General features: G+C 45.8%; 1 protein-coding gene across 1 annotated transcript in view; it reads left to right on the forward strand.

Moving 5' to 3' along the window:
- Positions 1–25,988, forward strand: part of SYNJ2 (synaptojanin 2) — a 128,142-nt gene that overhangs the window by 86,094 nt on the left and 16,060 nt on the right. The window contains 7 exon segments of the mRNA XM_058289618.2: positions 4,251–4,409; positions 6,267–6,398; positions 6,400–6,424; positions 7,119–7,236; positions 22,422–22,640; positions 22,742–22,820; positions 25,465–25,633. Of these exon segments, the coding sequence (XP_058145601.1) occupies positions 4,251–4,409; positions 6,267–6,398; positions 6,400–6,424; positions 7,119–7,236; positions 22,422–22,640; positions 22,742–22,820; positions 25,465–25,633 (901 nt within the window).

A 25,988-nucleotide genomic window follows, 5' to 3' on the forward strand; every position in this document is an offset into this window, starting at 1 on the left:
AAGAAGGACAAATGCCGTGTGAGCTCGCTGACTTGAATCAGAATAAGTCAACTCAAGCCAGACTCTGGAGTATATGTTGCCAGGGATGGGGTGGGAATAGGGAATGAGAAGTTAGAGCTTAAAAGTTACGGGGTTGCTGTTGGGAGTGATGGAAATGTCTAGTAACGGATGGTGGTGATGGTAGCTCGACACTGGACGCAATCAGCATCACTGAAATAGCTATCTGAATACAATTAAAAGGGGCAATGTTCGATGGGATATATGGTGGCAGGATGAAAATTCAGAGAAATCGCTGGAACTGCACTACACAGGGAGCTCTAAACCGTGGACTGTGATAGTAGATAGTAGTATATGGAGAAGTCTGGCCGGGCCAGTAGGAAATCCACCTGCAGAAAGGCAGGGGCCACACCCGAGCCAGGCTGACAGGAAGAGAAACAGGGAAGATGGACCGAGCGCTTCCCAAGTGCAGCCCCCGGGCTCACGGGTGCCTCTCCAGGGTGAGGTTCGAGCCGCTCTCCCCCTCAGGGCTGCCTTGAAACACACTGACACCTCCGTTCACGTCCACGTCCGGGCCAGCCGGTGGAGTCCAACGGCAGGACCTCCCAGTGACCGCCCCACCCGCGTGGGACGCCACAGACCCCTGGCCCTTAGACCCCCTGACTCAGCCGGGGCCGATGTTCCTCACAAGCCGGGGCAAGGTCAAGCTCACAGAAGTGGAGTCAACAGAAGCTCGGCTCTCGCGGAGGGTCCTTGCTGTGGAGATGCTCACGTTGTCTGCACCTTGACGCTTGTTCGGTCGTGTGTCGTCACGAGGGCACCTGCCACACCAATGAGGCAGACGGGGCGGAGGCAGCAGAAGGCACTGAACAACGAGCCTGACTGCACAGGGACCATCGACGAACGCAAAAAGGAAAGGCTCCTCCGAGGGGTGGCTGTGTGGCCGTGGGCTAGGGAGGGGGGTTATCAGGAAGGTGGGAAAGGGGCGGAAGCACCCTGCCTCCTCTCGGGCACATCCCTGAAGTGTCCAGCACAAGGTGGGGGAGGCGAGTAACAATTCTTGAGGCTGTTCACCACAAAAATACTTAATAGTTCTTTATAGCTGAGTTTCCCCTTCTGTATCTAAACAAAATAATACAGAAGTTACTTGCAGAGCTTACGTAATGGTTGAAATTTGTAGGTAACATCTGTCTTATTTTGTGTAGGGTTAGAGGTGTTCTAAAAACCCGTGATAGCAGGGCCAGTTTTCTACATTTTTAAGAGCCCTTAGTGGGGGCATTTCTGGGACTTGGAGTTGTCCTGAACGATATCTCAGGGACAGATGCTGGACATTATATATCCTGCCATAACCCACTGAATGTACTGGGGGAGAGGGTAAACTACAATGTAAACCATTATCCACACTGTGCAGCAGTGCTCCAAAATGTAGTCACCAAATGCAATGAATGTCCCACGATGATGAAAGAGGCTCTCGACGTGGGAGGAGTGGGGTGAGGGGGCGGGGGTATATGGGAACTGCTTATTTTTTTTAATGTAACATTTTTTGTGATCTACATATCTTCAAAAAAATACAATAAAAAGTCTTAATTAAATCTTAATTTACTAATTTTTAAAAATCCCTTAGAATGTGGATATTTTTTCGAGAAAAGCTGATTAACATACATACAGCTCCCAACATTCTCTTCTTTTTGCATATAGCGAGTTTTAATGGCTTAATGTAGTAATTAATTCATGTTCACATAATTATTAATATTTCATTTGGTGTCCTGTAAATTGGAAAAGGAAAGAAAGGGGCCAAGAGAACCTATTATTTGCCAGTTTTCAAAGATTCCAATCAATGCCAGTGCTCTGAGGACTCCCGCCTGACCCCAGTAGTTGAAGGAAGAAGAGTGTATGACACCTGTTGTGTAACAACGTAACGCAACAGAGAGAAGCATTAAGAATGGAAAGTCATTTCGTATTAGGGTTGTTGTGGGTTTTTTCACTGAATTCTAAAAGACAATATTGCTCCATCTGTGTAGTCTTAGACCTATTAATATGGGTAACTTTCAGCTGAGATGCAGTGGTAACCAGCTGTTACAAAAGATTTTTCCTCTGCTTTACCTGCAACATGTTGGATTACATTGTACATGTTAGAGCCAGATGTTAGGAATTATTGCTTCTGATTTTTTATAGTCATTGAAAAAGCATGGGCCCTTTCTAGTAAATGCATAAATTAGGTTGCTGTCCTTATTTTGGAGTAACTATCTAGTTTCTAATCCCTGTGACAGGCCCAGCAAACAGTGTCCTCTGAATGGACACATCACAATAAAGCTAAGTTACTATTGTTTTAAAAAAAAATAGTATGTAGTAGTATGTAATAGTATACTTATAAAAATGTGCTGTCATCAATGTAACATGTTCCACCCCAAGCAGGGTATGGGGGGGGGGGGGAGGGTATGTGGGAATCCTGTGTCTTATGCATAATTGTTCTGTAAACCCACAATTTTCTTTTTAATTTTTTATCCCCCACCCTTGTGGCTTGCTTGCTGTCTGCTCTCTGTGTCCATTCACTGTGTGTTCTTCTGTGTGTATTTATTTTTATTTATTCCCCCCACTGTGGCTTTTGCTTGCTGTCTGCTCTCTGTGTCCATTTGCTGAGCATTCCTCTGTGTTTTTCCTTGTCTCCTTTTTGCTGTGTTGCCTTGCTGAGTCGGCTCTCTGCGGCGCCTGTGGGCTGGCAGCTCTCTGCGGCATGCGGGCGAGCCTGCCTTCACAAGGAGGCCCCGGGACGCGAACCCAGGGCCTCCCACATGGTGGACGGGAGCCCAACTGATGGAGCCACAGCCGCTTCCCCCCACAATTTTTTAATATAGAAAAAAGTTTTAATTAAAATAATTTTAAAGCAATTAATATTAAAACATTAGAATAAATTTATTGGACTAAAGTGACGTTTCGCGCCTGGGTTAGCTGTGTGCTGCGCTATACGCTCACCTATCCAGGTGATTTCCGTGGGGAGGGGGGAGTGAATATGCTTCATAATATAGTAGAACTTATGTAGGTTTTGTTTTGTTTTTTTAAAGATTTATTTATTTCTCTCCCCTTTCCTCCCCAAACCCCCCGTTGTCTGTTCTCTGTGTCTATTTGCTGTGTCTTCTTTGTCCGCTTCTGTTGTTGTCAGCGGCACAGGAATCTGTGTTTCTTTTTGTTGCATCATCTTGCTGTGTCAGCTCTCTGTGTGGGCGGCGCCATTCCTGGGCAGGCTGCACTTTCTTTCGCTCTGGGCGGCTCTCCTTATGGGGTGCACTCCTTGCGCGTGGGACTCCCCTACGCGGGGGACACCCCTGCGTGGCAGGGCACTCCTTGCGCACATCAGCACTGTGCATGGGCCAGCTCCACACGGGTCAAGGAGGCCCGGGGTTTGAACCGCAGACCTCCCATGTGGTAGACGAACGCCCTAACCACTGGGCCAAGTCCACTTCCCTTATGTCGGTTTTGGAGCCAGGGGATCTGAGTTCAGATTTCCTCTCCATCGTGCCCTGGCTGTGCGCCTTCCAGCAAGTTACTTAGTTTCTAAGCTTTTTTTTCCCTTAAATCTGAGACTCCACAGCCTCGGCTTCAGGGGGCATGAAATGCACCTGGAACGGGGCAGCCCTGTGGGCAAGGACAGGAAGCTGCTGTTCTGGGGGAAGGTGGCTCTGCAGGGCCCACGGCTGAGGCTCTCGCCGGCTGAGCGGGGGGACTGGGGGCTCCCCATGCCTGGGAGGGACAGGGGGCCAGGAGGAGGGGGCGAGAACGGGATGGGGTCCCAGGATGCACACGTGCCAACTCCAGGCTGTTCTGAGCACGCCCCCCTTTCCTAAGCCTCGTTCTGCTAACACGGAGCATTCCGGCAACTCCTCGAGAGTTGTGTGCTGTGGACGTGTGTTCTGCGGCACCAGCCGTGCGTGGGCCTGTGAAGCCAGGCTGCGCCCTGAGCCTCGTCGTCCGAATCGGCGGGGTCCACTTTTGCCCTTGGCGACCCCGGTTAGAGTTGGGGCTTTCTCCAAACCGCGCAAGCTTCCTATGACTTAAAACTTAAAAATAAGCCACCAAAAAATCTTAGGTAGGTTTATGGGCTTAGTGGAAAATGAGATGCTGTAGTCGTTTTTTTCTCTTGAGTGATATTTCAAGAAAAACGGGGTCTCATCATCTGGTTGGGGGGCTCTTTTTTCTCCTCTCTCCCCTCCCCTGCAACCTGTCATGTAACAATGATCGTTTTTGTTACACGTTAGGGAAGAAACGTCTTTTCTCACGACTACGTGTTTTGGTGTGGCGATTTCAACTACCGCATTGATCTCACTTACGAAGAAGTCTTCTATTTCGTTAAGCGCCAAGACTGGAAGAAGCTTCTAGAATTTGATCAGCTACAGTTACAGAAGTCCAGTGGAAAAGTAAGTGGAGCTCTTAAAGTATTCGTCGGCAGCTGTCCCGACATGGAATAAAATGGGTTAAGTGTATGCACTCGTTTTCAGCATCTTAGGTTCCATGTTTCTGAAACTGTAGAAAACATGGGACTTAGGAGATCACAGAAACTCGCGGCCATCCACGGACCCCCGTTTCTCCTAACACAGGCCTCGGCTGGCCGTGAGCAGGGCCCCCCTGAGAAAGAGTGCTGGGGAGCAGGCACCCCAACACTGGAGTTCGAGGGCCAAAGCCCCCCTGCCGGCACCGCGGCGTGTGCCTCCGGACAGGCCGGCCCCTCCGTTTCTCTGCATCTCTCCATTACGGGAGTATTCAGCTGGCGCCACAGCTGCCCTCACAGGCCCGTGTGAGGCTGGTGCTACTGCATGCACGGCCACACCACGCAGCTCCACCCTAGCTCCCCTGCACAAATACGAGACTTTTTAGGGACTGCTTTATTTCAGGTGTGATAAACCGGTGAACGGCAGTGTAGACTCTTTTTTTGACGTTTCTCCTGCTGGTAAATATGCTAACAGGTCATAATAGCTAATATAGTATGTACTGATCTGTACCTGTAATTCTTTTTTTTTTAATTTAATTTTATTTCTTTCTCTCCCCTTCCCCCCCAGTTATCTGCTCTCTGTGTCCATTTGCTGTGTGTTCTTCTGTGTCCGCTTGTTTTCTTGTCAGCAGCACCAGGAATCTGTCTTTCTGTTGCTTCATCTTGCTGCCTCAGCTCTCCGTGTGTGCGGGCCCCACTCCTGGGCAGGCTGCGCTTTTTTCACACTGGGCGGCTCTCCTTACGGGGCACACTCCTTGTGCGTGGGGCTCCCCTACACAGTGACACCCCCATGTGGCACGGCACTCCTTGTGCGCATCAGCACTGCTCATGGGCCAGCTCCACACGGGTCAAGGAGGCCCGGGGTTTGAACCCTGGACCTCCCGTGTGGTAGGCGGATGCTCTATCCGTTGAGCCAAATCCGCTTCCCTGCACATGTATTTCTTAAGACTGCCCTCCAATTAGGTAGGTACTAGACCCATTTTATCCACAGGAAAACTGAGGCTGGGGTCAAATAACCTATCCAAGGTCCTCTCAGGGCACAGAACCACAATTCAGTCCATAACTGTCAAACTGCAGGGCTTATCCGTCCACCCCAAGTGACCCCTGTATGTGTTTTTAGTGGCTCTGTTGGCCCCTTCCTGATGAGCTGAAGCCCTTCTCCCGTGGCCCGTTGGTCCTTGGCAGGGAGGGCCGAGGTGAGGAGGCAGGCTGATGTTCCACTTACCTGCGGAAGACAGAGCTGGTTAAGCTGCAGGACGTGGAAGGCTCTGCCAGGGCCGAGCGGCCGGCCTCCACCCCTGCCAGAACCGCATCCTGCCTTGCCAGACGGGTTTTCCCTTCTCCCTGCCCGGGCACCGTGAGAACTGGTGAATGTTCTAGGCCTCCCTGAGCACCCAGGCCAGACGCAGAGCCAAACACAGAGGCGCTCTGCTTGAATCCCGGCCTCCGGCCTCCTGGGCATCTGGTCAAGGTCCACTGTGGCCTTTGAGCTCGGGCCAGGCATCGCCCCAGGCCCTGGGATTGCCCAGAAACCCCCAGCCTTGGTCCACCAGCGCCTGCCAAGGGAGGGCGAGCGGGGCGCCTGGAGCAGGCTGGGCGAGGGTGGGCGAAGGGGCCGTCCTGCTGACGTCGCGGCGCAGGGAGGTCTGGTTTCAAACCTACTGGCTGGTGTCAAGTAGGTCTGTTCCTTCGGAAGAAGAGGACGTTATCTTGTTATTTTTTGCCCCGTAACGTTCGGCATCCGGGAGGATTGAGACAGTCTTGTGCCCTCTTTTCCTCCAAACAGATTTTTAAGGACTTCCACGAAGGCCCCATTGATTTCGGGCCCACCTACAAGTACGACGTGGGCTCCGCCGCCTACGACACGAGCGACAAGTGCAGGACGCCCGCCTGGACGGACAGGGTCCTCTGGTGGAGGGAGGAAGCGCCCCTCGGATAAGACGGGTGAGCGCCGCGGGCGCCTCGAGGGCTGGCGGAGGGGCGGCGGGCCCGGGCGCTGGGCTGCACCCACAGCAGCCTCCCCCCGAAGTCGCCACCCAGTTCCCCCCTAAGCTCTGAAAGCCGTGCCCGGGGGATCCCACTCTGGGGTCCTCCCTGAGACGTGGTCCGCGGGGAGCCTGTTCCTGGCTGTCCCCTCCGCGCTTCGGGGCTCGCCCCCTCTGCCTTTTGCACACACACGCACGCTCTTACACATGCACACGTGCTTGTGTGCTTCACGCAGCCGTTTTTGCTCGGCTGCTGTTCGAGGCATGGAGAGACGGAGAGAACGAATTTCCTTTGAGACACCTGTCGGGGTCCCGGGAGGCGGGGCCCGAGCGGCTCCAGGTCACTCTGAGCCTCGGCCCCTCTTCAAGGACAGAGCGAGGCAGAGCTGTCGTTCCCGGGGCCCTCGCGGCAGGAAATCCCGTGTTCCCACAGTCCGCCTGCCGGGCAGGATGGCCGGAGCCGGTGGTTTTTCCCATTGGGGGGTCGCCTACGACTGAGGGTCTCCAGTCCCCAAACAGCTTAGCGTGGCTTCCAGCCGGGGGGGCAGAGCGGATGAGGCGTGCGGTGCTGCGCGCACAAGCTCTGTCATCAGCAGCCGCGCGTTGATGCGCTTTTGTGTCTCTGTGGGTCTCTCGAATGGAACCTGGAGTAGCTGGAGAGCTCAACCTTCTGGACGGCGACCTGACGGCCGACGGCGGGGTCAAGCACGCCTGGGGCCCCGGCGCGCTCCTCTACTACGGCCGAGCCGAGCTGCAGGCGTCGGACCACAGGTGCGTGTCTCCGGGGCCACTCGGGCACCCCCTCCCCACGGAAGATTTGCACACGTGTGTAAGAAACAGCAAAAGGACTAAGAACTCAGAAACATTAACATTTTCTCACCGCTCCAATTCATCAGGGATGCCACAGCCTCTGGCATTTAGTATCTTTTAAATTTTCATGGACGATGCCATTCTGGCCACTTTTATTTTCTCCCACGTAGTATTTTTTAGACACCGTTGTGTTGATGGCATAGACCTGGTTCCTTTCTTTGTAATTGCAGTCTACTCTTCCACCAACTGTCCACGATGGAGTTGATCCCCTGGTTAGAAATGTTTTTTCTACTGTTGTGTTATTACCAACAGCACAGGTGTTTTCCGTCTTGGATTCAGGGCTTTTGTTGTTTGGCCTCTCGCGTCGTGCACTGGGGTGGAGCGCAAGCAGGGAGCTGTGTTTCTCAGCAGGGGTGGGCCTCGGGCTGCCCCTGAGTGCTGACGGCGTTGAGAGGTGGAGGTAAGGCAGGGTCTGCTCTTCCTAAGGCTCCACCAGAAGGATTGTGTCAACTCACCTTTCCAAGGAGAGAAAGTAAGAAAAGAGCTGGTGTTGCATAGTTAATACATCTAAACTCTACAGATGCATTTTTTTTCTAAGATTTATTTTTTATTTGTTTCTCTCCCCTTCCCCCCCCCCCCCAGTTGTCTGCTCTCTGTGTCCATTCGCTGTGTGTTCTTCTGTGTCTGCTTCTGTTCTTGTCAGTGGCCCTGGGAAACTGCGTCTCTTTTTTTGTTGCGTCATCTTGCTGCTCTCCAAATGTTAGGCGCCATTCCTGGGCAGGCTGTGCTTTTTTCACATGGGGCGCACTCCTTGCGCGTGGGACTCCCCTACGCGGGGGACACCCCTGCATGGCACGGCACTCCTTGCGCGCATCAGCACTACGCGTGGGCCAGCTCACCACACAGGTCAGTTGAGCCAAATCCACTTCCCTCTAGATACATTTTGTTGTAAATACACATGTAGACGTGACCCTTGAGAAAGCTCCGGATATGACTTTAAAGTTTGCTGGCTGAATGAGTATATTTAAAAACGTTCATTCAACGAGGATTTATTGAGGGACTTTATATGCCAGGCCCCGTTTTTGGCACTGAAGATAAGCAGTGAACAAAACAAAGGCCATGTTCTCCTAGAACTTATTTCCTAGTGAGAAGAGATGGGTGGCAAACAGCTCTCAGTGCTATCCCAAAAAATGTAAGGGGGCAGGCAAGGGGCTGGTGCAGATTCATACACCTATTCAGGGGAGACCTTCCCAACAAGTGGCCGGGAGCAGAGACCTGGAGGAAATGGCAGAATGAACCTCGTGCCATCTGGGGAAAGAACATTGCGCATCGAGGGAATAAGTGGTGCGAGCACGGCCGCGAACATCAGAGTCCAGGAGAAGGGAGAAGCTGGCGCCAAAAGAGTGAGGGAAGAGGTACGGGGAAACCCAATTCCATGGAGCCCTGCAAGCCGGAAGAGGACTTGGGGTGTTCCTCTGAGCGGAGGAGCGGCTTGTCTGACTCAGACTGCAGCGGGGCCACGCGGCAGCTGGGTGTCAGGGTGTCCGTGACAGCTGGGACCGGTGGCAGTAGGTGACGGTGCCAAGTGGTTGGGTTCTACATAGATTGGCAGAGGGGCATGCGAGGGAGGTACTGAGGCTGACACTGGGTTTTTGGCCTGAGCAGCTGGAGGAATGGCGTAGCCTTTACTTACCAAGACGGGGAACTGTGCTTATTTGGACAAACCCGTCGGAGCGCCATCTTGGACACTTACTGGTTTTCTAATTGCAAAAGTAGAACATCTTGATTAGTGACAGCTGGGGGAAAATATGTAACCAAATAAAACGTCCGTCCATCATTCCAGCTTCTCAGGCATTGTCTGGGGATGGTTTGCTATGTGTCTTTCCAATGCATTTTCTGTATACATTAGAAGATTTTGCACTAAAAATGGTACCTCGTGTGTATGTGTGCATGCACGCTTCTCAGTGTACAAGTGTGTACAAGAAAGTTTGGATTACACTATGCCAACTGTTTTATCATTTACTTTCTTACTTGCTACATTAATACCTTTAAGCCTTTTATTTTGTAATAATTGTAGAGTGACATGCAGTTGTAAGAAATTACTCAGAGACCCCATGTACCCTTTATCCAGTTCCCCCCACTGGTGACAGCTTGCAAAACTATAGTGCAAGTTCACAACTAGGACGTTGTCAAGACAAAACATTTCCGCCACCACGAGGGCCCCTTGTGTTGCCTTTTTATAACCCTACCCACTTCCCTGCTGCCCCACTCCCTCCTTACCCCCTGGCAATTACTAGTCTGTTCTCCATTTCTAGAGTTTTGTCACTTTAAAAAGGCTATATAAATGGAATCATATAATTGGTATCCTTTTGGAATTGGCTTTTTCACTCATGGTAATTCTCTTGAGCTTCAGCTAAGTTACTGCATGTATCAGTAGCCTGTTTTTGGTTGTTGTTGCTGAGTGGTATTCCATGGTATTTTCATTTGCTAAAGATTGCCAAGGCAATAGACCAGAAACGGGTTGGCTGTTACAACGGGGATTTATTAGTTTAAAAATTTACATTTGGGAAGTAGATTTGGCTCCTACCATATGGAGGGTTCAGGGTTCAAACCCAGGGCCTCCTGACCCATGTGGTGAGCTGGCCCACACGCAGTGCTGATGTACACAAGGAGTGCTGTGCCATGCAGGAGTGCCCCCTGCCTAGGGGAGCCCCATGCGCAAGGAGTGCGCCCCGCAAGGAGAGCCACACTGCGCGAAGAGCGCAGCCTGCCCAGGAGTGGGGCCACACACACGGAGAACTGACGCAGCAAGATGACGCAACAAAAAGAGACACAGATTCCCGGTGCCACTGACAAGAATACAAGCGGACACAGAAGAACACACAGCGAATGGACACAGAGAGCAGGCAACAGGGGGAGAGAGGAGAGAAATAAATAAAATAAATCTTAAAAAAAAAAAAGTTTACATTTTGAGAAAAATGTCTAAATCAAGGCTTCACAGCCAATCAGGCCCGTGGGGCACAGGCTGCCGGGTTCTGCCTTCTCCTCCAGGCTCCCTTGCTTTCAGCTTCTCTCTCAGCTTCTAGTTCTTCTCCATCTGCAGCCTCCTTTCTCCCGTTTATAAAGGACTCCAGCAAGAGGACCAAGACCTACCCTGGGCTATGCCCCACCCAAGCAATCCAATCAAGTGGCCCTCAGCTGAGTCAGTCCAATCAAAGGGTCCCAAGCCAACAGGAAGGGACCAGCAGTGTGATTCTTGCATCTGTGTTCATGAAGGATATTGGTCTGGACTATTCCCTTTTTCGTACAGATTTGTCTGGTTTTGGTATCAGTTAATACTCGCTTCATAAAATTATGTAGGAAGTGTTCTTTTTTTTTCTGGAAGAAATTGGGTAGAATTGGTGTTAATGCTTCCTTGCAGTCAATAATTCAAACATTTGGTGGAATTCTCCAGTGAAACCATCTGGGCCTAGAGGTTTTGGAGGGCATGGAGTTTGACCTCTAAGTTGTCAAATGTATGTGTGTAGAGTTGGTGGTATTCTCTTCTTCTTTTGATGTCTGTAGGGGCTGTGGAGGATATCCTTTGTTTCATTCCTGATAATTGATCATTTGTGTTTCCTCTTTTTTTCCCATGGCCAATCTTGGCAGAGGTTTGTCAATTTTATTGATCCTTTCAAAGAATCACTTATTTGTTGGTTTTTCTCATTTTTCTCTTTTCAGTTTCATTAATCTCTGCACTTGTCTTTATTGTTTCCTTCCTTCTCCTTGCTTTGAGTTCATTTTGTTCTTTTTCTAGGTTCTTAAGGCAGGAGCTGAGATTATGGATTTGAGACTTTTCTTTTTTTCTCTGAATTTACTGAAATAAATTTCCCTCTCAGCATTACCTTAGTTGTGTCCCACAAGTTGTTTTTTATGTTTGTGTTTTTATTTCTCTCCCCTCCCCTCCCTCCCCAAGTTGTCTGCTCTCTGTGTCCATTTGCTGGGTGTTCTTCCTCGTCTGCTTGTATTTTTGTCAGCGGCACCCAGAATCTGGTCTTGTTTAGTTGTGTCATCTTGCTGTGTCAGCTCTCCGTGTGTGTGGCGCCACTCCTGGGCAGGCTGCACTTTCTTTCACACTGGGCGGCTCTCCTTACGGGGCGCACTCCTTGAGCGTGGGGCTCCCCTATGCAGGGGACACCCCTGCGTGCCAGGGCACTCCTTGTGCCCATCAGCACTGCTCATGGGCTAGCTCCACACGGGTCAAGGAGGCCCGGGGTTTGAACCATGGACCTCCCATGTGGTAGACGGACGCCCTAACCACTGGGCCAAGTCCGCTTCCCTATTAGCCATTCTAATGGATATGAAATAGTATTCTCAGTGTGGGGTTTTTGTGGGTTTTCCTGAGAGGCTGGGGATTGAACCTGGGACCTCGCACATGGGGAGCCGGCCCTCAACCACTTGAGTCAATCCGCTCCCCTCGTTATGATTTTGATTTGCATTTCTCTGATGGCTAATGACATTGAACATCTTTGCATGTGCTTTCTGGCCATTTGTTTATCTTCTTTGGAAAGATGTCTATTCAAATCTATAGCCCATTTTTAATTGGTTTATTTTATCTTTTGTTCTAAGTTGAAGGATTTCTTTATATATACTCTAGATATTAAACATAAGATATGTGGTTCCAAATATTCTCTCCTGCTGAATAGATGTCATTCTATGTTCATGGGTGAAATCCTTCGAGATGGAAAGGTTTTAAACTTTGATGAGGTCCCATTGATCTATTTTTTTCTTTTGTTTTGCTTTGTGTGTAAAGTCTAAGAACCGTTGCCTAACACAAGGTGCTGAAGAAGCTTCCCTACATTTTCTTCTAGGAGTTTGATAATTCTGCCTCTTATATTTAGGTTTTTGATCCATTTTTTAAAAAAAACAAATCATTTTTATTGATATATGTAAATAAAGCATATAATCCAAAGTGTACAATCAGTGGTATTTGGTATAAGCACCTTGTACATTCCTCACTTCAGTCATTATTAGAGGATTTTCATTATTCCAATAATAATAAAAAACTCATCACTTCTCAGTCTTCCTATGCTTCCCCTGCCATACACAGCTGCCATTCTGTGCCTGTCTCTCTAGTTTATTTGTATTTATATTTTGTATAGATGGAGTCAAGCACTATGGAGTACCTTGTGTCTAGTTTCTTTCCCATAGTATATTTCCCTTTTTTTTTTTTGATCCTTACTGGAAGATTAATGTACTTCTTTGGTCCATTTTGAGTTTAGTTTTCTATATGTTGTCAGATAGGGATCCTCTTTTATTTGCTTGCTTCTTTGTTTGTTTTTGCAAACGGAGATCCCATTTTCCCAGCACTGTTTGTTGAAAAGACTCTTCTTTCCAACTTGCATGGTCTTTGACACTTTGTCAAAAAGCAATCGGCCATAACTATGAGGGTTGATTTCTGAGCTATCCTTGTGCCAATACCGTGCTGTTTTGATTACTGTGGCTTTGTAATAAGTTTAATGATCTGGAAGTGTGAGTCCTCCAACTTCATTCTTCTTTTTCAGAATGGCTTTGCATCTTCTAGGCCCCTTCCCTTTCTATATAAATTAGATGATTAGCTTTTCCATTTCTGCAATGATAGTGTTTTGGAATTTTGACTGGGATTGCTTTGAGTCTGCCAATTGCTTTGGGTAGAATTGCCCTCTTAACAATGTGTTTAGTCTTCCATTCCATGAACATGGACTATCCTCCCATTTATTTAGGTCTTCTTTGATTTCTTTTAACAGTGTTTTGTAGTTTTCTGTGTGTAAGTCTTTACCTCCTTGGTTAGAATTATCCCTAGATAGTTGATTCTTTTAGTTGCTATTTTGAATGGAACTTTTTTCTTAATTTCTTCTTCTGATTGTTCATTGCTATTGTATAGAAACTATACTGATTTTGGGGGGCTGATCTTGTACCCCACCACTTTGCTGAATTCACTGATTAGCTCTAGGAGCCTTGTTATGACTTTTTATTTGTCATCTCATCATCTGCAAATAAGAAAAGTTTTACTTTTTCCATCTGGATGCCTTTTTTTTTTTCTTGCTGCTATCTTTCTGTTACTGATTTCTTGTTTGAGTCTACTGTGGTCAGAAAACATACTCTGTATGATTTCATTTCTTTCAAATTTGTCAAGTTTTGCTTTATGGCCCAGGATGTGGGCTATTTCTCCTTTCAGTTCTATCAGTTTTGTTGTTGGTGGTGGTTTAATTTTTCTCTCCCCTTCCCCCGCTCCCTCCATTGTCTACTCCCTGTGTCCATTCACTGTGTGTTCTTCTGTGTCTGCTTGCTTTCTTGTCAGCGGCATCAGAAATCTGTCTCTTTTCGTTGCATCATCTTGCTGCGTCAGCTCTACATGTGTGTGTGCAGTGCCACTCCTAGGCAGGCTGTGCTTTTTTTCACATGGGGCAGCTCTCCATGCAGGGCTAACTCCTTGTGCGTGGGGCTCCCCTATGTAGGGGACACCCCTGCATGGCACAGGACTCCTTGCACACATCAGCACTGTGTGTGAGCCAGCTCACCACATGGGTCAGGAGGCCCTGGGTTTGAACCCTGGACTTCCCATATGGTAGGCGGACGCTCTTATCAGTTGAGCCACATCTGCTTCCCACTTCTATCAGTTTTGAACTCACATTTATTGCTCCTCTATGTTTAGTGATTACACATTTAAGATTGCTATATATATTATTGGATTGACTCTTGTATTATTAGATAATGTTATTCTGTCCCTGATAATTTTCTTTGCTTTGAATTCTACTTTAATCTGATAACATAGCCACTCCTGCTTTCTTTTGATCAGTGTTTTTTTTTAAATAAATATAAAGGTATTTTTATTTATCTTGGGCTTTCATGGAAGCATTCTAAAAGTGCTTGTTTACCAAAAAACTGCAAACAATTCTTCATCTAATTAGTCACCATAACAGGCACAATAAATACATTGAATGACAGTTACCTAGCATCAGCACCAAACCTCCCATTCCCATGGGGAAAAAAGTCTCCAATCAAAAATCCTCTGAGGGAAGCCAAGAGAGCTATAAAGAAGCAGCAAATAGTTCAGTATGATTAACATTTTGATTTTGACCTCATCTGTGGTGGGCGTCAGCTGTTACTCATTTTCTCTTTGGCCAAAGTGACCACATCTTTTGACTTTTGCCTTATATTTCTTTTCAGCATTTTACTTTCAGTCTACCTATATATTATATAAATTATATATTTCAGGTGATTTTCTTACAGCTTAGAGTGCATCCTGTTTTTCACTCCAAACAGCCCATCTCTTTTTAAAAAAAAAAACTTAATTTAATTGAAACATACTCATAAACCATACAGTTCATCTAAAGTATACGGTCATTGGCATTTGGTAAGATCAGAGTTGTGCATTTATCTTTCAGTCAATACTAGAGCATTTTCATTACCCGAACAGGAAAGGAAAAACAACAACAAAAAAACAACAAAAAGCCCTCCCTTTAGTAGTCATCTGAGGGACTTAGTAGTACCTAAGTCCCCTGCCATTCATAATTGCTAATCTAGTTCCATCTCAGTAATTTATTTGTACTTTTACATAGATGGAGTCAGCAATAATATAGTACTTTTTTGTGTAGTCTCTTTCACTTGGCGTACTTCCTTTTTTACCATTGATGGAAGAATATTAAAATGTTAATATACACTACTGTCCATAGTTCGTTTTGATTATTATTTTGTCTAAATATCACCCTGCTATTAACATCTTGTAACATTAGTGTACAATTGTTCTGTTTCAGGGTAAAGTACTCTTATGTATGCTGTATTATCCATACTCAATTTTCACAAATTGAGTATTGTTTTGTGTATTAGTCAGGGTTCTCTAGGGAAACAGAATCAACAAGAGATATCTGTCAATAGTAAGCAATTCTATAGGAGTCTCTCACGCAGCCGTGGGGACGCACAAGTCCAGGTTCCGCAGGCAGGCCGCAACCAGGGGCTGCAGTGAAAGTCCAGTGAAAGTTCTTGCTGAGTTCTGGGAGGTGTTGGCTGTCCAAAGATGGGCTGGGAAATTGTCTCTCAATGCTGGAATCACTTCCCCTTTTAAGGCTTCACCTGATGGGGTTAAGCAGCACTCATTAATGAAAACATTTTGGAGCACTGCTGCACCTCATGGATTACAGTTTACATTGTAGTTCACACTCTCCTCCAGTCCATTCAGTGGGTTATGGCAGGGTATATAATGTCCAGCATCTGTCCCTGCAATATCATTCAGGACAATTCCAATTCCCAAAAATGCCCCCACATCACATCTCTTCTTCCCTCTCCCTGCCCTCAGTAACTACCGTGGTCACTGTCTCCACATCAGTGCTACAATTTCTTCCATTGCTAGAGTCACAATAGTTCTATAGTAGAATACCAGTAAATCCACTCTAATCCACATTTTATTCCTCCATCCTGTGGACCCTGGGATGGTGATGTCTACTTCACCTCTAAATCAAGAGGGGCCTTAGATCCCACCTGGCTGATGGATGTGATTCTCCTGGTTGCAGTTGTAGGCACTCTCGGTTTCCTGGTGTGATGGTTAACCATCTTCACCTCCCTGTTAGCTGACCTGGGTAAACCCAATGAACTGGAAAATAGGAGTTGCAAGTCTGCTGAGGCTGAGGGCCCAGCTGTCACATGGCCAGTCCAGAGACTCAAGTCTCCTGAGTATACACCAACCCCAGTACCAACCACAGATTCAGTAAAAGTGACAGAAGAGACATGGTAGAAAGGTCACATATGAGTCCAACTCCATCACACTCAGGAGCACAACTTCCAAAGTAGGGCCCATTGACAAGGCACTGAACTCCAGAGCCATCTACCATGACCATAGAATCTGTGTTTCTCCGTAGCCCTCAGGAGCACCAGTGCCTGGGGTTGTATCTACTTTGGCCGTCTCTGGGATCCTGCTGAGATATGCATAAGCGCAACCCCTCTGATGACCTCCCAACTCGATGTGAAGTCTCTTAGCCATATAAACTCATTTGTCTTTACCATTTCCCCCTTTTATTCAAGGTCTTTTTCTAGTTGCATCACCAGCTGGTGATTGCTAGTAATCCCTCAGCGCCAGGGAGGCTCATCCCTGAAAGTCATATCCTACCCTGGGAACAAAGTAATGCATTTACATGCTGGGTTTGCTTAGAGAGTGGCCATATTTGAGCAACATGGAGGCTCTCAGGAGGGTTAACTCTTAGGTACCCTGCAGCTCCAGGCCTAGTTGATATTTCAGGCACACGGACCCGTAAGTATAGTTCTCAGTATCAAGGGCTCATCATTGGACCATTTTTCTCACTGGTTTTTGCCCTTGCACTTGGGAAATGTTACCAAACTCCCCTGGCTAGGAACTCAGCACTTCCTCAGTCATTTGTAACTCTTACTAAAACAAAAATAACGAACGAATATCTGAATATTTTTATATACCCTATATACATGCCCTAGAGAACTCCCTTCCAACCATGTGCCCCCCATCAATAACACCCCACACCAGTGTTCCTCCCCTGCCATAGTTGAACCCCTCTGTGGTCCAAAACTTCTTAAAAAATGAAACCTTATATATTGCCAAATTCAATTAGTAGGAAAATGAAATAGTAATGATAGGTTTAAAGATTAGAAATAGAATACAAACTAATTTAGAAAAACAAAGTAAAAAATAATTCAGGGTATTAAAAAATGAAAAATGTCATAAAACTTTGCTTTTGACATTTTGCCTTTCATTACTGTAATAGGTGTTGCCCTGTATGTCCAGTGGCAAGGCCATTTCTTGGAGTTTGTTGAGATTCCCTGAAGTCATGTCTTTCATCAGATTGGGAAAATTTTCAATCATTATTTCTTCACTTTTTCTTTCCTTTTCTCTCTCTTTTGTCCTTCTGGGACTCCACTGATGTATTTGTTGGTATGCTTGATGGTTTCCCACATGTCCTGCAAGGTCTTTTTTTTTTTCCCCCCCATTAATTTTTCTTTCCACTGCTCATACTGGGTAATTTCAATTATTATATCTTCAAGTTCACAGATTCTTTCTTCTGCCTCTTCTAATCTGCTCATGAATCCACTTAATGAGTTTTTCATTTCAATTATTGAACTTTGCAGCTCTAAAATTTTCCTTTTTATATTTCCATCTCTTTATTTTGTTCAGTGTTTTCCTAATTTCCTTTGGTTCTTTGGGTGTGGAATTCTTTAGCTTATTGAACATATTTAGGGCAGTTGATTTAAAGTTTTTGACTAATATTTCCAATATGTGAGCTTTCTCTCAGATGGTTTCTGTCAAATTATTTTTTCCTGTGAATGGGCCATACTTTCCTGTTTCTTATGTGTTCTGTCATTTTTTTTTTTTTTTTTTTTTTAGAATTGGATGCTCTGAGTATTTTTTTCTACCTCTGGAAATGTAGTTCTCCCACTCCTCTGGGATTACTCGGGTTTTTTGTTGCCGCTGCTGCTTTTGAGGGCTAGAGCCATCAATTTTTTACCTTTCCCAAATGACTTTTGCTTGCAAATGGGGAAAAGAAAATAAAAGAGAAAAAAAAATGTACTGCCTCTTCAAGACAGACTCCTCTGCCAATTTTGCCTAAGAGGAGTCAGAACCAAAGCTACTCTCAGAGCCAGTTCCCGAGCTAGCTGAAGTAGTTAAGCAAGAGCAGTGATCAGCGATCAGGGCACACAGCCCTGGATTTGCGGGACTGGGTCCTTTTAGCCCACCCTGACACCACCCAGCACACCAGGAGCCCGGGCTGCAGCCCCCACTGCTGCCTGCCTCGTGCTTGGGGCATGGGGCGGCAGCCCCTGCTCAGAGAGTGAAATTCATAAATATGTGCCACAATTTATAGTCTCTTCCTCCAACCCTTCTTGGGTGCTACTCAGTGCTCCTCTAGGCTCCAGAGTGTCAAAAGCTTAGTCTCAGACAGCTCCTGCCAGCTCAGTAGTCGTCTGGGTGGAGGAGCTGATTCCTGGAGTTTCATACTCCTTCATCTACAGTCCTCTCTTGGGGCCTTTTTTTTTGTCTGCACCTGTTGGCATTTCTAGTTTGCTGTTTTTGGGGATATTAGAGGGAAAAATAAATTACAGAGACTTCACCACCATGTAGTTCCTTGGATCTCAAGGTTCCTAGTTGACCTGCCTTTTTCTCTCCACTTTTTAGAGTCCTCTATTGGTTTATATGTAATGTCTGGGTTTTTAGTTGTACTTAGAGGAAAGAATAGGGAAAAGAATGCCTGCTGTATCTTCCCAGAAGCGGAGCCCTCTCACATTAGTATTTTAGTTTTCCTGGTATTCTCCTTTGTGACTATAAGGTGACTTATTGCATCAGTTCCTCTATGGTTAGGCATGTAAATTCATTCTGCTTTTTCACTGCTGTGATATAGTTAGTAGTGAAAATGCTGAGTAGTTTTTTGGGTTTTTGGGTTTTTTTTGCAGCATCTTTGATTATTTCTTCGTAATAAATTACAGTAGAAATGTTTTGCTTTGTCAGTGGGTAGGTACATTTTTGGAGTTTATGATTTATATACCGTATTTCTTTCCAGGAAAGTAATACCAATTTATACTTTCACCAGTGGTATATGAAGTGCCTGTTTTCCCACACCGTTGCCATTGTTGTTTTAATTCTTTTTTTTTTTTTCAGTCATATATTCTCAACATATATTTTGTTTTTTTAATGTTTTTTAATGTACTGTTCTTTGTGATCTATTAACTTTAATTTTAAAAAGTGTTTTTAAAAAAAGCGTATATTAAACATCTGTTAGCCAGGCTTTTTTTTTTTTAAAAGGAGGTACCTGGGATTGAACTCAGGACCTTGTACGTGGGCAGCAGGTGCTCAACCACTGAGCTACATCTACTCCCTAATGAGAGTTGGTTTTCTCATTTGTTTGTTTGTTTTGTTTTTAGGAGGTTCTGGGGATCAAGCCAGGGACCTCGTATATGGGAAGCAGGTGCTCAACCACTTGAGCTACAGCCACCACTGCCTGAGTCCAGCTTTTAACAACACGATTGCCCTTTGAGAAATTCTATTAGGGGAGAATGACATGTTTATAGACAAATCATAGTACATGAGGAATTTTCCTCAGAGCTAAGGAACACAGAGCTTCAGAAGCACTGGTGAGGGGAGAAGTCACTTCCTGGGGACGTGATGCACCGAGCTGTGTCACAGGTGTCACACCGAGCTGCATCACAGGTGTCACACTGACCTGCGTCACAGGTGTCACACTGACCTGCGTCACAAGTGTCACAAGTGTCACGCCGAGCTGCGTCACAGGTGTCACATTGAACTCCATCACTAGTGTTATTAAGAGTCTCCCAGGCGGAGGAAGAGGGCAGGACGCTGAGGTCAGGAGGAATTCCAGAGCCTCTGAAAGCACCTGGTGGCCTCTAGAGCAGCAAGCGGCCAAGCCCCAGGAGGCCTGGGCGGTGGAGAGGGCAAGCTATAGGGGTCAGCTGGAGTCACACTGCAAAGGGTCTCGTGTGGCCAGCTGAGGATTTAATTCCGCCTGTAGACAAGGAAAAGCCATCGAGCCTTTTTAAGGGGAGGGGTCATGTGATCAGTCTTTGTGGCTTAAGAACGTGCACGGGCAGTGTGGACAGTGGCCTAGAGAGGTGGGAGCCTGGTACCAGAACCATTTGGGACACTGTCTCGGTTTCCCCACTGCTGTGACAGATACCACCGGTGGGCTGGCTTAAGTAACAGGAACTTACTGGCTCGTGGTTTCCAAGGCCAGAAGAATTGCTTCTTCCCAGGGTTAGTAGCGTCCTGACGGCCGGCTGGCCTTGGGTGCCGTGGCTTCCCATCACGTGGTCATGTCTTCTTTCTCTTCCGGGTTCTGTGGTCTTCTGGCTTCTGCCTCTTGCCTTGACTTTCTCTCCTAAAAGGCCTCCAGTAATATGATGAAGACTCGTCTTAATTCAGTTGGCCGCACCTTAACTAAAATAACATCCTCAAAAGGTCCTAATGATGTGTATTCACACCACAAGAAGGGATTGAGACTGAGATTTATCCCGGGGTACATAGTTTGACCTACCACAGACGATGCTGCTAAAATCCTACCAATGATTGATTGATTAAGGTCGTAACAGTGGAGAGGCTGGCCTTGAGATTCTTGAATAGGATCGAAAGAACTTTGGCCAGTTAACCATAGTTGAGGATAACATTCCAATGTTTAATTTGGATACTCGAGGATAATCTAGATATGGCCAGGAGGAGGAGGAGGAGGCTTTGGGGGAGAAAGATGAGTTTGGCTTCATATCTAAGGAGTTACCTACAGATCACTGGAAGCAAGAATATGGGCACAGCGTCAAGACGAGAAATGGAGCGTGTAAGTGAGTCCCCTCGAGGCTAGGAATGGGAGGAGCGTTTAAAGTCTGTGCACGGGGCCTCCCAGGGATATGGGAGAGGATGGAGGAGGAAGCTGTGGACTGCTGAAATTTAGGAGAGACCCCAAGGAGGAGGAATCAGCTTAGGCTCAGTCAGAATTTCTCTTCCCCAACCTCTGTGACTTTGATTTGAATGTTTGACCAAATCATCGGTATTTGTAAGAGTCTCAAGGTACACCTCATAGTAGCAGTTTGTATTTGTAGAATGTGTGTATGTGGGACATTATGAATTAGTGGCATATCCTTAAGACTTGAGGGATTTGTGTTTCTTAATTGGAAATACTCCTTTTTTCTGGTAATATCTATAGAGACCAATCTGAATTCCTGAGGACTTAATTATTGGGTGTGCTAAGTTTACATTTATTATTTTCACATACAAGTAGTTTCATTCAGCTGCTACTTAGGTGGTGTCAAAGTATCCAACAGAACTTGTTTCTGTTTTAATAAGAATTGTTTCTAAATAATATAGTAATTTGAATGCAAATGGATATGTGAACATGGTTCACAAGTGGTTAGTAATACTTTCATCAAATTAAACATTCCCTAAAATCTTAACTATTAAATTGTTCAGTGTAATGTAAGGTGTAATGCAAATTCTGAAGGTAGTCTCACTTTTCATAATCTTCATAGTAAAGGATTTTCTAAATTTGTGGAAAATGGAGTAACGTTGTGTTATTTCCTGCTGATGTTTTCCTGTATTTACAAACTAGATTTCTACAACATTATTCTTATTGATTGCCTAGCATATTATTACATGGATAATAATGGGTAATATCCCATGGTAATATTACATGGGAAATATCACCACTATTTCCCCATTATGGAATAGTCAGATTATTTCCTTTATTCCCCTCATGCAAAAATGCTGTAATGAAGAACCTTCTGTAAAAAATTGTCTGAATCTGACCATTTTCTTAGAATAAAGACCTTGAAGTGAGATTACTAGGTCAAAAGAGAGGAAGAGAGGAAAGTTTCTGAGTCCAAGTGCTAGGTTAATCTTTGGAGCACAACAGTATTTTTGTTCTACCAAATCATCTTTTGAAAAAAAAAATGCCAAGATCATTGTATTAGTCAGCCAAAGGGGTGCGGATGCAAAATACCAGAAATTGGTTGGTTTTTATAAAGGGTATGTATTTGGTGTAGGAGCTTCCAGATACCAGGCCACAGAGCCTAAGTTACTTCCCTCACCAAAGTCTGTTTGGAGCAAGATGGCTGCCGACGTCTGCCAGGGTTCAGGCTTCCTGGGTACCTGCGTTCCTGGGGCTTGCTTTCCTCTAGGTTTAAGGTTCCTCTCTTCCTGGGGCTGGCTTCTCTTTCCTGTGTGTGCTGACTTCCCAGGGCTCCAGCTTACAGCTTCAGCATCAAACTCCAACATCAAAACTCCTACATCAGAAACCCTCAACTCTGACCTTTGCCATGCCTTTTATCTGTGAGTCCCTACCCCTTGGTGGGTGGAGACTCAACTCCCTAATCTTAATTCAGTCATGCCCGGATACCAATCAGATTACAAACATAATCCAATATTTCTTTTTGGAATTCATCAGTATCAAACTGCTACAATCATATTAAGGTTGGCCATAGATAAAAGTGGGAGCCCTTGGTTCAGGACAGCTAACACATGCTTGTGGCCACATCCTCGGGCTGAGGCTCGTTGCCCTTTTCCTGCAGGACCCTGGCAGCTGCAGCTGCAGGTGGGGGGCAGTTGTCAGGACTTCGTGTAGCCATCTCGTCCCAGGTTGGTGGTCAACTGTTTCCTTTCATGTCTAACACAGACCTGTGCTGGCCGTCGTGGAGGTAGAAGTACAAGAGGTGGACGTGGCCGCTCGGGAGAGAGTTTTCCAGGAGGTGTCCTCCTTCCAAGGCCCCCTGGATGCCACCGTCATCGTCAACCTTCAGTCTCCCACCTTGGAAGAGAAAAATGAGTTTCCTGAAGATCTGCGGGCTGAACTCATGCAAACCTTGGGGAGTTACGGGACCATCGTTCTGGTCAGGTAGCTGTCACCCTGGTGGACGGGGCTTCCAGAGGGGACATCAGGCTAGAGAGGCACTGGATTGTCCTCCGAGTTGATGTGGCATATCTTATTTGTTCCAGGATCAACCAGGGGCAGATGCTGGTGACATTTGCGGATAGTCACTCAGCTCTCAGAGTCCTGGAAGTAGATGGCATGAAGGTAAGGCGTGCCCGGTCATGGGGTCTGGTTCACCCCATGATGGCCTTTTGCTTTCCATGGCCATGTCTCCCCACTCCTTTTGCCTTGGCCTGCGCCCAGCCTGTGTCTGGGTGGAGACCCCACATGAGGAAGGAGCAAGGGTTCTTCCTCCTGGTCCATCGTGCCGTCTCCAGCCCTGGCGACAAGCAGAGTTGGGAGAGAGAGTGAGTCTAAGAGCAAAGTCCTGCCTACCCTTGCACCTCCACCTGGGAAAGGGCATTAGTCAACCAGAGGGTTGCAAAATACCAGAAATTGGTTGGTTTTTATAAAGGGTATTTATTTGGGTAGGAGCTTACAGATACCAGGCCATAAAGCATAAGTTACTTCCCTCACCAAAGTCTATTTCCACGTGTTGGAGCAAGATGGCTGCCAACGTCTACGAGGTTTCAGGCTTCCTGGGTTCCTCCCTTCCAGAGTCTTGATTCTGTCTGGGTTCAAGGTTCCTCTCTTCCCAGGGCTTGCTTCTTCCTGGGCTCAGCACTCCTCTCTTTCTGGGGCTGGCTTCTCTTTCCTCTGTGAGCTTCCTTTCCGGGGCTCCAGCTTAAGGCTTCAGCATCAAACTAACTCCAACATCAAAACTTCGACCTCAGAAACCCTCAACTCTGTCCTTTTCCATGCCTTTTATCTGTGAGTCCCCACCCCAATGATGTGGCCCAATCAAAGCCCTAATCATAACTCAATCACGCCCAGGTACAGACCAGATGACAAGCATAATCCCATATCTATTTTTGGAATTCATAACCATATCAAACTGCCACAGAACGTGTGGTCATGTTTCTCTTTGGAGTGTGTATTTTGGAATATACAGCTCATCTCTAGCTTCCATCCTAGTAATATCCTGGTTTAAAATTCACCCATGAATAAAAACAGATGATAGTTCAACTCTTATTTAAACCAAATGTGTGTGAGCTGGGCTGCAGCCTGGCCTGGCTGTTTCTCTGAATTTTGGCAGACTGTAGAGGTCGGCCCAGCTCCTGCTGAGTTCAAGTGAGAAGTGATATGTGATCAGAGAATCGTTCTCATTCGTTCATTTATGCTTTTTTAAAATGTTAATGTTTCATTTAGTTAAATCATAAAATTGTCATATCATTCACTTTGTTTTTTAGTATAACATTGATATTTATTTCCATAGTTAAATGCAGAATTTTAACTCGCCAATAATACATATTAACCATGATATATATGAGAATAATATGTACTTAAAGTTTGTTTTTACACACATTTTATGAATAATATACCAGTATAAAATATTTGGTATAATGAATTATACCTGGTCTTTAAATCACAATTTTTTGAGAGCTCCATTTTATTTTGTTTTGTTTTGTTTTAATTTTGAGAGAAGCTTTAGATTACATAAATGTTACTTCAGAAATTTAGGGGGATTCCCATGTACCCCATCCCTTCCCTCTCCCACTCTTTTCTCCATTAGCAACATCTTTCATTAGTGTGGTACATTTGTTACAATTGCTGCATGCACACTAAGTATTGCTACTAACCATGGTCTACAGTTTATACTGTAGTTTTACACTTTGCCCCGCACAATTTTATGGTTTTTGACAAAATGTATAATGGTCTTTATCCGTTATTGCAATGTCATGCAATGTCCCCAGAATGCCCCCATGTTACACCTAATCTTCACTCTTCCTCCTCTCAGAACCTGCATTAGCCACAGCCTTTGCATCAATATTATAAGTTTTTCCATTGCTAGAATATTAATAAGTCTACTTTAGTCCATAGTTTCATTCCCCACTTAGGTTTGTTCATTCCTCAATCTTGAGGACTTGGGGATGGTGATACCCACCCGGCTTCCAATTGAGAGAGGGCTTAGATCCCTTGGGCAGATGGATGGAACTGTTTTGCTTGAGTTGTAGGTACTCTCTGTTTTTGGGGATGGGTACTGTCCATCATCATCCTTTTGTTAGTTGTCCTGGATGAGTCCAATGAACTGGAGAGTAGATGTTGGCTGCAACTCTGCTGAGATTCAGGACTCACTGGCATATGAACAGACCAAAGATTAAGTCTCTGGAACATATATTTAATGACTGGAGTGCTAATTATAAGTTCAAATAAAAGGGACAGAAGAGCCATGTCTCGGGAAATTATAAATAAGTCTAGTCTAACTGTTACATTGGGAGCATATATTCCAAGGTAAGGCCCACTGACAGGTACCAGATTCCTGAGATTGTCTGCCCTGCCTATAGTGTCTAGATGTCTCTGAAGCTCTCAGGAGCCCCCCTGCTTGAGACACTGTTTACTGTGGCAGTCAATGAGATCTTCCTGAGACGTGTATAAGTGTAACCCCAGGAATGACCCACCAATTCACTTTGAAATCTCTTAGCCATAAAAACTCATTTGTATTTAATATTCCCCCCTTTTGGTCAAGGTGATTTTCCAAATGTGTTGCTAGTCGGCACTTGGTTGGTGCCAGGGAGGCTCATCCCTGGGAGTCATGTCCCATGCTGGGGAAATGTAGTGTATTTATGTGCTGAGTTTAGCTTAGAGGGACGTCACATTTGAGCAACAAGGAGGCTTTCAGGAGGTAGCTCTTAGGCAATATGTAATACTAGGCTATGTTCATTCTTTTGTTTTTGATGGTTATTCATAGGTGAAAGGCAGAGCAGTGAAGATTAGACCAAAGACCCAGGGCTGGCTAAAAGGTTTGCAAGAGGAAATCATCCAAAAACGGTATAGCATGGCCCCTGTGTCACCCACTGCAAATTCCCGTTTGCTAGAGGAAAACTTTGACTTCTCAACTTTGGACTATGAGTCAGAAGGTAAGTAACCCAGTGAGAGCTTTTCTCAATCAGTATGCTAAAGCAGGCCAGGCATGATGGTCTCCAAGCAAGAGGTGTGAGGGTTTCTGTTTTTTATTAGAGGAGTTATAAAAAATAAAAGTCAGGCATAAAATACAGAGTTCCCACATACCACCCTGTTATTAACACTTTGCATTAGTGTAGTACATTTTTCACAATTCATGAAAGAACATTTTAATAATTATACTGTTAACAGTCCAGTCCATCATTTACATTAGGCTTCACTGTGTTGTACAATCCTGTTTGTTTGTTTTTTGTTTTATTCTAGTAACATACATACAACCTAATATTTTCCCTTTTAACTGTGGTCAAATGT

Source organism: Dasypus novemcinctus, chromosome 28 (assembly GCF_030445035.2).
Source record: "Dasypus novemcinctus isolate mDasNov1 chromosome 28, mDasNov1.1.hap2, whole genome shotgun sequence".
Classification (NCBI taxonomy): Eukaryota; Metazoa; Chordata; class Mammalia; order Cingulata; family Dasypodidae; genus Dasypus; species Dasypus novemcinctus.